We start from the raw sequence: 13,712 nt of genomic DNA on the forward strand, positions 1-13,712 counted from the left end.
TCTAGTCTCCAGCCTCTATGGGATTATAGTATTGTAAACTAGTAGAACAGAATGCCGGCCTATGCCTATATATTATTATACTCTCACTATAGTTTTACTTGTTTAGACCTGATTACTACCTCATATATGAAAGAATGCCTACCTATTACTATATTGGTGCAATATTGCCCTTTTAGCCTTATCTGAATGTATGTACTACACAGATTGCTACCTCATACAGGAAAGTGAGTTTGCCATCACTGCATTAGTACGCTCTAGCTCTACTCTAAACATCTGTATTACTCAGATTACTACCTTATATAGGCCAGAGTGTTTACACATCATTGCAGTACTATACCTATATCGGTATTTTGAACACCTGTACGCACAGACTATTACCTCGTATATTGGAGCCCTCACGTGTGCCACTTTCACTTGTATTCTGAACATTTGTAAATGCACAGATTTCTACCTCACACTAGTTGAACCGACAACCAGTGTCACCCTCGATTTTTGAATTTTGAGTCTTGTAAATTGTGTATCTGGATCCTTTCCAATATCAATATTATCAACTATAGTATAGTGCACTCACCCATTGTACCCCACCCTTATATTTTATCAGTATTATGCCTATTATTACACCTTGTACCTTACTAATTACCGTATGTATTTGCCCTACTGCTCACTCTCATAGCCTGGAAAGGCTGGCTGAGTACTAGTGTCACTTTTTATAACATCTTGCTTGCTGTGACTTATCATTGTGTTTCCAACTGTTTGCACCCGTTTCTGCAAACTTGTCTTTCTGCACTTTGGTACTACTATAGTCCACTACTGCATCCTCCCATACCCACCTAATCCTGCAACGCAACATGGACCCCATCGGCAAACATACTTACAAAATCATTTATCCACCATCACTCACCAAAAAAGCCGCCAAACGCTTTAAACACAACTTCCTTAGGTCACACTCGGAAAAGCCCTTCGCTGACACCTACTTCTCACCGGCTAATGGATCCCTGAACACCGATATCATTTTCCACACCACACGCAGAGCTCAATGGAGAAAAGCGTTCTTCACCCTACTCACCGTCTCCTCGACTAGAAAATCCGCACACAGCCAAACTCTCTCCATCTCCCCATCCCGGGTCTTTCCAGGCAGAGCCACCATCACTATTTACAATACCGGGATTGTCCTATTACAATCCACAGACAAGAACCTGGAACTGCTAGACAGCATGTTCCCCACCTTCAAAGAACACCTCTCCAAGTCACGGACAAACACGCATATCTCCCCCAATTCCACCAACCATGACCTCTCAGCTGCATACTTTTCAATCAGGGACACACCTACCACCCCTGACCTCCCATCCCCCACCCACAACCTCACTATCCCAACTCAGCACCCCATCTCAGACATAGATCGCTCCCCCTCATACGCCGCCCGTTCCCCCGCCCCCTCCACCAACGTCCGGACCTCCACACATACCCTCAACACACCTTTCACACCTACAGCGGGCATTAACACCCCGCTCGGCGCTGACAGCACAATCCCCACACTTAACACTCCCAACTTAGTCCAGCACCAGAATCACACGCATTCTGACAATTCCCCCCTTTTATCCCCCCCCATTCTCAGTCCTCACTACCCACCAATCTACTGCGCAGAACGTACTCCCTCTCTTAATTTAAATCCCCTTCCCCTTAACAGGACCATCTCCACTCCCACTCCCCCTCCTACTCTCAGCCCCTACTATCCTCCTTCCAATACAGCTACCAGTCTCCCAGCCTACACGTTGTCCCCCATGCCTACCGCCAATGCCCCCACCCATAACATCAATTTCCTCCCTATCCCATCCACTCCCCAACAGTCCAGAACCTCTCACCTCCCTAACCCTATCCCACGCTCCAACACAACGCAGACCTGCTTGAACACCAGCCCTCCCCCTCGCCTGCACACGAGTTCCCTGGCCAGCCAATCACCCCTGACTGCCACCCCCACCCCCACCACCTACCCTACGATGGAACTCATCATGGCCACCCTCACTCAGATCAAAGAAGACATCCAGGTCATCAAAGAACGACTCTCCACATGTCCTACACACCACCCAGCCACCTCCACCCCCCTTCCCAGCCTGCCTCCTTCCCCCCCGGCGGTCCCCCACCCTCACCACGCCCCACACCAGGCTTCAAACCCTGCTCATAGGCGCAGCAATTCCCGTAGTCCTCAGCATCGCCCCTGCAACGCCTCACACATCCACACCTCCCCCCCGGCGGTCCCCCACCCTCACCACGCCCCACACCAGGCTTCAAACCCTGCTCATAGGCGCAGCAATTCCCGTAGTCCTCAGCAACGCCCCTGCAACGCCTCACACATCCACACCTCCCCGCCAAATGTGTCCCCCACCTCTCAGGCCAACTCTCGCACTCAGCTATGCCCCAAGCTGACATCAATCCCAGCTCTTAATCGCAACAACCACCCTCGCCGCACCCACAACTCTTCTTCTGACCTCGACACACTCACCCTTCTCCGCTCCTATGAACCAGCCCCCCAAACTCACACAAGCACCCCACACCGCAACATTCCCACGATACACCCAAATCCCCTTAGACCACCCACATTAAACAGCAGAGCCTCCATCCCCAATAACCTTAGAGAAGTCCCTCTCTCGCTAGAACAATCTAACACCCTCTACACACCCCGCCTCAAATGCGCGCTTCTCAACTGCAGATCGGCGACGAAACACTCAGCAGCCATTGCTGAACTCCTCTTATCGCAGGGCCTTGACCTAATCATCTTGACTGAAACGTGGCTAACTGAATCCTCGACACCCATAATGGACATTCTGGTTCCTCCCAACTTCCACATTATCAGGCTCGACAGAACAGGCCAAATAGGTGGCGGAATCGCATGCATATACAAGAACAACCTCTCTGTTCAGAAAGTCAATTCCACATCCCTGCCATCCCCAACATCCTGTGAATACATCTGCCTCAACATTATTAGTGAGGGCAAACCGATATGCACTCTGCACAGCATATACCACCCACCCAGGGACAACCTCACCTTCTCCCAACAAATCATGGATATGATCTCAACCAATTCCGGTCGCCAGCTCACCCAAATATACCTTGGTGACTTCAACCTCCGCTGGAATGACAGCAGCGACGCAGTGGTAAACAGTCTTAAAAATTTCCTCGATGCCCTGAACCTCACCCAAATATGCAACAGTCCGACCCATGAGAAAGGCTCCATCATCGACCTGATCATCTCCAAGGAGCAATCTATCCAACTTGAATCCATCCAACCTTGTGACTGGTCGGATCATCACATTATCACATTCTTTATCAACGAAAAAGTCAAAGTCAACCCTGTGCAGCTCTCCAAGCCCAAGGTCTGGAAAAGAAACTCGAAAAAGCTCAACCCTGGCTCTCTGCCCCCTAACAGCTGCAATCTCCTACTCCCTCCTGCAGGCGCCTCGGACGTCCAAACCCTGACTGACCACTATCTCAACACTATGACTTCGATAATCAATGAGGCTGCACCTATGCAACTAAAAAGAGTCGCCACTAAAATCTCCAAACCATGGTACGACGGGAGTCTCAACGAAGATAGAAGAGACATGCGAATGGCAGAACGGACCTGGAGATCAGCCCCCTCTGCAATGCACCTAAAAGAGTTGAAGAAGAAGAGAAACGCCTACTTCAGGAAAATAAAACGCTCAAAATCGGACTTCTTCCGCCTCCAACTTAACCAAGCAAAGAACCGCCCGAGAAAACTGTTTGAGCTAATCAAATCGCAATCCAAAGAGCTACCACAACCACTCAACACTGGGAGTGTGGTACCCTCATGTGAAGACTTCGCTGCTTTCTTTATCCAAAAAACCGACAAAATAAAAAGCGATCTCCTCACTGACGCAAGCCTCTACTCCAAACCCAAATGCCCAGCACCCGTTGAACCAAAAAACAATGCGACATGGTCAACCTTTGACACATATTCGGAAGTAGAAATTGGCAAATTACTCAGCACCCTGAAACCTTCCAATCACCTCACGGACCCCCTCCCTGCCTTCGCAGTAAAAGATTTTACCCCACTGATTCTCCCTCTCTGGACTAAAATCATCAACAGCTCTCTCCAACAAGGAAGCATACCTGACTCCCTCAAAGTTGGTCAGGTCACACCTCTACTAAAGAAACCAACAGCCGACCCCGCGGATCTCAACAACTACCGTCCCATCACCAATATCCCCACTCTCGCCAAACTGCTGGAAAAATGTGCACAACTACAATTGACTAAACACATTGAGCAATTCGATCTCCTCAACCCTCACCAATCAGGTTTCCGAGCAGGACACAGCACAGAAACGGCCATGACTCACATAATTGACGACGCACTTCAAATGCTAGACCAAAATGACACCTGCCTCCTCATCCTTCTCGATCTCTCCTCCGCATTCGACACCGTTAAACATGAGAATCTAATAGAACTACTAAACAAAAGAATGGGCTTATCTGGAACTGTCCTCAAATGGTTCACTTCCTTTCTCCGCAACAGGACGCAGAAATTCAAGAGCAACAACCTGATGTCCACGCCAGTACCTGTAACGCTAGGCGTCCCCCAAGGATCTTCTCTATCCCCAACTTTGTTCAACCTAGTCATGGAACCGCTCACCACTCTGCTACAAGAATCCAATGTACACTTTCACATGTATGCCGATGACACCCAACTCTACCTCAAACTGCAATCTCCCAATGACATCCTGCTCCTGAACTCAACGATCAGATGCACCCAATCCTGGCTTGCCGACAATCACCTCAAACTCAATGCCCTGAAAACAGAGTTCCTTCTGATCGCACCTCCAGCGAAGATAACCACCACTCAACATTGGCTTAAACTCCTAACCGCACTCAATGTCCAACCCACCATCGTGGAATCAGCAAAATCTTTAGGCATAACACTCGACACCAATCTCAACATGCAGCAACATGTCAGCAAAGCTACAAAGGGAGCGAACTTCCAGATCAATACTCTGAGGAAACTTAAACCCTACCTCCCAGCCAAAGACTTCCAAACAGCGGTGCAAGCACTAGTCATCCCACGAATTGAATACGGCATCACCTCCCTCTGTGGACTCCCACTAACTACAACCGCACCACTAAAAGCATCTCTAAATGCTGCAGCGAGACTTATCACGGGGTCAAAAAAGCACTCCCACATCACCCCTGACTTGAAATCCCTGAATTGGTTGCCGTTTGAAGCCAGAATACATTTGAAAATAGCCTGCATGACACACAAGGCTGTACACCTAAACTCACCCGGCTACCTTGCTCAGAAATTGACAATCTCTGGGGGAACCAGAAACACGAGAGGCGCAAACAATCTTCTGCTGAAACCTCGAAGATTCCGGAAGGAGAAAACATACAAGCGCTCTTTCTCAGGAATGGCGCCTAGGATTTGGAACTCACTCCCTCCCGAAACCAGGCTTCTCTCTTCCACTACACTCTTCAAAAAAGAAGTAAAAGCTATCCTCATGGCTAAATTCACCTGTACTACTATCTCGAACCCTATCAACACCCTGCGATGATCTTTATTACTTGCTTGACCCCTTATCTATTTGTACGAGCTGTCTTATCACCCACTTGATTGCTTTGCAGCCACCCAATTGTATCATTTGTATTGTATGATCTACTGATTTACTTATTTGACTTTGTTCCCTCATGTTCCCTTCTGTACTCTGTGAACTATCGACCTACCTATTTGACTTTGTTCCCTCATGTACTCTTCTATGTAAAGCGCTCTGATATCTGCAAAGATCTTGTTCGCGCTATATAAAACTCTGAAAATAAATAAATAAAATAAATCTGTTCTTGGCATGTAGGGCTGCTGACATTCATATCGCCCACCCTCCTCCCCGGTGCCTGTCACAGCTACAGTAATTCTTTCTACATACTTGCACATGGTCCTCTCTTACTTTTCTATACTCCATCTTTGCCACAATGGCGAAAAACAATCTGAAGATGGAGAAGATGCCCATGCGCACTGTAGTCCAGGGAAGGAGTTACTTACTTCGAATACTCTTCCAGGACAACAAAGTGCAAACATCCGGACCCAACACTAGGCGGCGATCTATGCTAAGATATGAATGTCAGCAGCCCTACATGCCAAGAACAGATGCATACTGGTAAGTAGCATATTCCTTTGGCTAGTCTGGCTGGGATCCTGCAAATCAAGACCCAGTCTATCTGCGTTCTCCCCAAATAGTTACGACATGTACTTGGGTACACTCCAGATTGGATACTTGGGTACCTTTAGCAGTCCCTAGAATGTGCTACACATGTACCCAGGGCATAGGTACCCCAGAGACCTCCCAGGGGCTGCAGCATGTATTATGCCACCCATGAGAGACCATGCAAAATGGAACTATAGGTCTGCCATTACTTAGATATAGGTTTACTATATCTAAGGGTCACTGCACTTAACAGCTATGTCACCCCTCTAGCAGGCCTTTACAATCCTGAAGGTAGGGTGCTTGGTTCTAAGTGAGAGGGTGCCCCTGCATGAGCAGGACATCCCTGCAGCCTACGGAGTCCATTCTCCCTGGTTGTCCATGAAGCAGCCATATACTGCTATAGAGGGGCATTACACGACTGCGTGATGACCAACTCTAAAACGGCTGAAACAAACCCTGTCATTGGACTCATACCCCCACACCTGTAACCAGTGTGGGAGATCTAATTCCACCCCTCAGAAACGAGCTTCATGGTGGTGTTCCCAGTACCAGCCTTCTAACTCCAGACAGCACAAAATGGTTGCTGCCGACCAGAGACAAATTTCTTTCCTCCTGCTGCTGAGCCAAGCTTGAGCAGGGGAAGGCAGACCAATAGGCTTCCTGCCATAGGGAAGTGTGACCACCTGCCAGACAGGAGCCTATGCGGCGTTTTTTTTAGTGCAAAGAGCAGTTATCCTATATTCTTTATGGAACCTTCAATCAGAAGCCAATTGCTTTGCATATTTTTTTTCAATTTATTAGTGTAAGGGCCGAAGGTGGTTACGCAAACTAGACGATCCAGTGGTGACTTATGCTTCTTGAATAATAGGCGTTCTCAGGGGGTATACCAGGCTAGTTTCATCAAGTGCTTTAACAATGTTTTCAGGTATCCTCTCTCTCGTAACTTAGTAGTCAAGGCATCGGCATGGATTTCAAAGTCCTCCTTTCTTGTGCAATTGCGCCTGATGCACAAAAATTGGCCATATGTCAAATTGTCTTTTACATTTTGTGGATGATGGATGTTGTATTGTAGGGCATTGTCCTTGTCTGTTTGTTTGGTATGAAAAGTTGATATAAGTCCCAAGGGTAAAACCTTTACTTCAACGTCTAGAAATGGCAAGGTTTTTTGCTGTGTGGAGGCTGAACTGAATGTCAGGATTGCGATTGTTTAACCATGTATGGAATTCCGTCAACAGCTGTTCATCGCCATTCCAGATGTACCACCTGACTCAGATGTGGAAGGGAGCGGGGGAAGAGCGTCCTAAATAACAGCAGTGTCATTTTATTCTTTTCAGAGTAACCTCAATGCGATTGGCATATCAGGAGCTGCAGATTGATCGTAAGAAAGAGGAGCAGAAACTCCAGACCCTAGAGGGGAAGAAACGTGAGCAGGCGGAGAGACTGGGCATGGGTCTAGTGTCCCGCAGGTAAAATACCTTTTTCATCCACATTATTTGTGGTAGGTGGCTAGTACAAGTGACATAGTATCAGAAGCTCTAACAAAAATGCAGAGAGGAATGTGCCAAAGCTCGTTGATAAATACAACAATGTTAAAGGAGGAATTTGGAAGAATGGAGAGAGATGATTTGCAATCTGTGCGGCGCATGCCTTCTGTTCCTCCCCTCTATCTTCACCCTCTATTTATCGCACTGTTTATGTGGAGTTTATAATTTGACTGCGTCACTGCATAAAGGAATGGTAGAGGCATAAAGGCACTCACAATGTGGACAGAGAGGCTTTGCTCCAGGAAGGCAGAAGGGGCATTAGAGGTGAGATTCAGCCGTGCTTGATAGGCAGAGGTGATTGCCTGAAGGCGGGTAATATCTAATTGTTTTTTATTGCTGTCAGTAATCTGTTTGCGTTTATATTGTCAAGTTTATGACATGCAGTCACTCTTATATTTTCTGTTCTGTTTGATCACTGGCCTGTCATGTCCTGACTTGGTTTCCTCTCTCGCTGTTCTTGTTTGTTAACTTGTCTCTCTATCTCATCTCTGCCCCCTCTTCAGTCCAAGCTCAGCATCACTGTTTTCCCCTATCTTCTCTTGTTTCTAGCTTGCCTCTCTGATCTACTACTACTACTAATTAAGGTTTCCAGCCCATTCTCACCCTCTTTTCTGACACCTCATGTGAATTTGCTAGGCGTTAGCCAGTCTCCTACTCCTCATGTTTCCTCACTCTGTGCGACTCTAATCTCCTATCCCCATTTTGTCCGGCTCAGTCGCTCGTATCCTAACCCTCGTGCTCCAGCTCTGTCATTAATCTTGCTCCTACCTCATGCCCTACTCAGTGTCACACTGACCTGCTACACTGTAGAGTTTTACAAGGCAGCCTAATCCTAATCTCCTACCATCAGCTGCTTTAGCTCTCACTCTTATCCCTAATGTATTGCTCTGTCCTAGCCTTCACGTGTCCTATCTCTGTCTGTAATCTCCTACAACTGGCTTGTTCTAGCTCTGTTTCACTCTAGCCCAGCCTTCCGTGTCCTGTTTCTGTCACTGTAATCTCCTCCTCTTCCAGTACCTTAACTTTGCCACCCCAGTCTCCTTGCCCATCTTCTTTCCTAGCTCTGTCCCTCTAATTTCATACTCCCATTTGTTTCTTACTTGTCTCACACTCCTCTCACCTCTTGTATCCTATGCGTAACTCTAATTCTCTTCTTGTTTTTCAGCTCCGTTTCACATTCTGTGCTGTCGGAGATGCAGGTCATAGAACAGGAGACACCGGTGGCTGCAAAATCCTCCCGCTCACAGCTTGACCTGTTTGAGGACTCAAGTTTCACCTCTGGTCCTCCCAAGTATGAGACTGCTGAACAGACCCTGTTGACTCTCACGTGACCCCTACATTACTTCCATTCTGTCAATCTACCAACTCTCCCCCTCGCCACCACTTCAGGGTCTTTCTCCTTTCTTGATCGTTCATTGCTTCTCCTGTGCCCTTTTTTCTCTCCCCCAGTCCCTTCTCACTTTCACTATTGCTGCCTTCCATGATATGGTCTCACACATCTTACATATTGCTTCGCTCCCCTTCCTGTCTTCCTTTTGCAGATAATTTACAGACCATAGACAGCCTGAGAGTGAAGAAAGGTCATAATGCCCAGTAGTTTATACTCCTTTATGGCCAAATAGAGCTGTCGCAGTTTGGAACGGGTTTAGAAACACAAGGGAGAAGGTGGAGCTGAGTGTCTGCTGTTGATTCTAAGATGTAGCATCTTTTCAGAGAGTGTGCGGGTACGAGGGGGCGAGGAAGATGACCTCGCCCATTTCTAAGTTTAGAATTCACTCCAGTATTCTCCGTCCACTGGTTGTATGGATACCTGCAGGATGGGACTCCAGAAGCATGACTCACTGCTTGTGAATGGGACAGGCATTCGGATTCTACTACATCTGGCTATTGTGCGTTACCTTGGATTAGAGAAATCTGTTTCTCTCCCAAAAGGCACTGCTCTTGGCAGAGAGAACATGAAATGTATAGAAAAATGAGCCGTTGAGAAATCTTTACGCGTGGACCATGCAGTAGTTTTGAAAATACTATTCACTAATTTCAGTCGTAGATTTGTTTTTGAGTCCAAGCATGTGCAGAATGTGTTCTTCAAGCAACATTGGTGGCGGCAACACATTCTGGAATGCTCCTAGACCCAGTTCTTTATGTGATTTTTGTGACCTGCTCGATGTGGCCATAAAATTGGGCAAGAAGTAGCTGCTGTAGCTTTGTTATTTGCATTTATATCGCGTGCAGCTACTCGCGTTGGTTAGTGAAACTCCATGTTAGCCAGTGGGGTGATTTACTGATATTAAAAAGGAAGGTTTCGACCTGGCAAAAGGGGTATTTTCTGTGTTTAGTTGGCAGCTCAGAAGCTGCCTGACTAGGCTGCAATCGCAGACTTAGAGCCATGTTGTCACTTTGTCTAAACAGTGGTGGCACAACAACTGCTGCAGTCCACTGGTGGCGCTTAACTTTCTAGCCCTGGGTACCCGGCGTTTAATATACTAGGGTTTTATAAATAAGCTAACCATGCCAGTCGGTGATTAAACCATTAAACATACACTTTTGAGGGGTCCGAGCACATGCTCTAGGGGGCCTGGATAGCAGGGCCCAGTGCTCTACAGAGTTGAAAAACCTGCAGCATCAGTCCAAAATTTGGGGAGGGTGTCATACAAAAAGGCACTTTCCTTTGGTGTGCATCAAAAGAGTATTATTGAAGGGAAGTATTTTGTTCTCTCTCTCACGTGGACTAGTGCTCCCCATCACACTGGAGCTTCACCGTTTAAGTGGTCCTGTGTATCAGTTTATTTTTCTTCCTCCCATTCTCTCTCCAGCTCTAGTCTATGCCAGTTTTGTTTTTTGATGTCTTTCTCATTGTTGTCTTACACTTTTTTATTTATTTTTATTTTCCCTCTTGCTCACTTTCATACTTTCTATTTAAAGCTCATACTTACTTGCTGCTTACTTTCACTCTTATGGGATCGATCTCTGGTTATGTACTTCTTTCGCTCCCTGCACTGGCATCACCATCTCCATCACACTGGTATGACTGTTTGCATCTTGCTCTGGGGATTAACTCTCACTGAAACCTCCGCTCACTATCACTGACTCTTGATGAAAATGCTGATCAGTAGTAATGTTACTGTTTCCCAACAGGTACAAGGATAACCCGTTCTCACTGGGAGATGGATTCGGGTCTCGTTGGGACAATGAAAGCTCCTCATGGGGGGCCGTGGAGAAAGGGGAGGAGAAGGATACAGAAGTCACCATCTCCAGTATTCAGCCAGTAAGAGACCGGTAAGTAGTTGGGGGGAGTTGTCAGACAAAGTATGACAAGGGAATCGTCAATTGGGAGTGTCTGATGAGCATGTGTGATTTGTTAGTTTTAAAAAAAAAAAAATTTCTTCAAATTCTCCCCAGTGTTTGTTGAAAACGTGGAGATTGAATGAGGTCTTATGCATGCTTCCTCTAAAACCTTGCACCTCAAATAGTAGTCGGTGAATGTGCTATAATCTCACCATTTACGCTTCAAAAGACTGCTGAAGTTGTATGTTTGTGGTGTTATCCAGCGACACTAAGAATATCCTTCCTTATGCTTAAGGAAGAGGGGAAAGCAAGACCACGTTGGTTGACTTGAGCTCTGGCTGGTCATGTTGAGGTCTACATCCGGATTCATGAGGCTTTCTCAGCCCACTCGAAACAAGACAGCCTCAGTCTCTTCTTTTGCAAAACAAAAGCTTAGGAATCCTCTTGTTTCATGTATTGTCTTCATGTCTGTCCACTGCACCAGTGAACAGAATCCACGTCGTTGGCTCTGGCAGTCTCCTGCTGATCATTCCACTTGTGATTGTGAACACTAACAAAAATATGTACCTGGAGATTGTTTTACTCGCCAGTCATGTATGTGGAGGCTTACTGCAACTCCTTGCATTGTCAGATCTGCCTTTCAGCACACAAGCTCGGTGGTGAGTACGAGTGAAGCTGAGATTTGACTGTGAGATTGAAAAATGAAGTTTAAAAGTAAACACCTTAGATTGATGCAGTTCTGTCAGTGTTTGTGCCAAAGACACCATTTTGAATTTGAGCTATTCTGTACTTGTTAACAGCTCAAAGAGGTACAGTGCGCCCCAAATACCTATGTTCGAGGCATATGAGCTGCAGATCGTACACTTTTGCAATAGATCGCCACCTGGTGTTGAGCTCGGATGATTGCAGGTTGTTGTCTTCTTGGAAGACGTCTTTGTAGTCACGAGATAGGTGACTCCTCCCTTGGACAATACTGCGCATGGTCATCGACTCCATCCTCAGATTGTTTTTTTCCGCCACTGGGTTCGGATGAAAGATTTTCGACATCGAATAGACTTTTCAACATCACCAGCTACATTCCGGTGCGTCGACGCGGGCCGTTGGGCCTATCGGCGCCGTACGGCCTACGCCTCATGGACAGAACTCCATTCAAGAGATGCCCGGTATGTCGAGCAAAATTCCCTCATAGCGACCATCACGAGGTCTGCAACCGCGGTCTATCACCGGAACACGACGAGTCAACCTGCACAGCTTGTGCATCCTTCCGATCGAAGAAGACCATTCGGGATCGGAGGGCACGTCGATGATGAGATCAGCGCCAGCACCGGAGGCCATCTTCGAGGAGGAGATCGTCGAAGAGGACGTCTCTGAGGACGAGGATCCACTCGAAGACATCTCCGAGGACGAGGCTTTACTCGTCGCCGAGGAAGACTTGCCTGATCTCCAGATCATATCGGGGCAGAGGACTCGGACGACTCAATTCCATCTAAACAAGCCGTGGGTACTCTTGCCCCTGCACAACATACACTACCAAAGGCAATGGTCAGCACTCCGCCCATGGGGCCCAGTCGAGACCGAAATATCCCTTCGGACGCCCCGCCTTCGGGCTCGGCTCCGAGGAAAAAGACTATGCCTTCCGGTGCCTCGGCACCGACGAAACCACATGTGCCAATTCCACCTCCTCCATTGGCACCGAAGCACATACATCCTTCGACACCTAAGGACTCTTCGACACCGAAGCCAAAACGCCCTTCGGTGCCCAAAGACAAAGATCCTTCGGCACCGAAACCAAAAGATGCACGGTGCCGAAGACCGTACCGGATCCGAAAGCTTCGACTCCGAAACCTTCCGTTTCCAAAAATAAAGATGCAAAGCCAGAGTCCGGCGCCGCAGGGCCAACGAGACCTGTCTCCACTCCAAAATCTCCAACCTCTGTACCAAAGACTCCAAGGCCTGATACAGAGACACCTAAACCCTCTAGCAAGCCTACCAACCCGAAACCACCTTCGGCACCGAAAAATTTGCCACAGGACTCGATAACGCCTCCTACAGCAAAAAACACAAAACAACCTCTATCGGCACCGAAAAAATCGACGCCGAAGAAGATTGTAGAGGAGGAAGAACTGTTTAGACCAGATCCTAAACAAAGAAAAGTCCATATCAATCCAAAAACTGGACATGTGGAAGCAATTCCTTACAAGAAGAGACCAGCAGACACACCACTTCTACATGTGGTTCCTGCCAAGAAGAAGGATTGTGCAACTTCTCCAAGGCACCCTTCCTCTCCTTCTTTCTCTCCTATCCCTCCTTACATTGAACCTACAGTTTCTCCTGTTCAATCTCCTGCATCATCACACCACACTGACGAAGAGTATGATCTAGGTGGGGGAATGACGTACCAGAGCCACATGCATACCCTTTAGATTTGTAATTGCATTTATAAGGCGCACAGCTACCCACAATGGGGTCTCCCGGCGGCACAGCTGGTACAACAGCAACTGGTCAGGACCTACTGTCGAGGGAAGAGACAGGTTTTCAAATCTCTGAAGATGTCTCTCCAGAATATCCTAAAGATGACAACATATATGGTTTCCCACCACACAATGTGCCTGACATTCCTGATCCTCTGTACCACCCAACAAAACCTTCCCCTCCAGAAGATAGTATTGGGTTTGAT

The 13,712-nt window shown here is 47.3% G+C and overlaps 1 protein-coding gene across 1 annotated transcript in view; it reads left to right on the plus strand.

Moving 5' to 3' along the window:
- The window catches only part of ARFGAP2 (ARF GTPase activating protein 2), a 182,600-nt gene that overhangs the window by 105,381 nt on the left and 63,507 nt on the right, over positions 1 to 13,712 (plus strand). Inside the window, exons 10-12 of the mRNA XM_086959722.1 lie at positions 7,541 to 7,672; positions 8,916 to 9,041; positions 10,886 to 11,026. Coding sequence (XP_086815848.1) covers positions 7,541 to 7,672; positions 8,916 to 9,041; positions 10,886 to 11,026 — 399 coding nt within the window. The remainder of the gene's footprint in view (positions 1 to 7,540; positions 7,673 to 8,915; positions 9,042 to 10,885; positions 11,027 to 13,712) is intronic.

This window comes from Lissotriton vulgaris, chromosome 2_2 (assembly GCF_964263255.1).
Source record: "Lissotriton vulgaris chromosome 2_2, aLisVul1.2, whole genome shotgun sequence".
In the NCBI taxonomy this organism is placed as follows: domain Eukaryota; kingdom Metazoa; phylum Chordata; class Amphibia; order Caudata; family Salamandridae; genus Lissotriton; species Lissotriton vulgaris.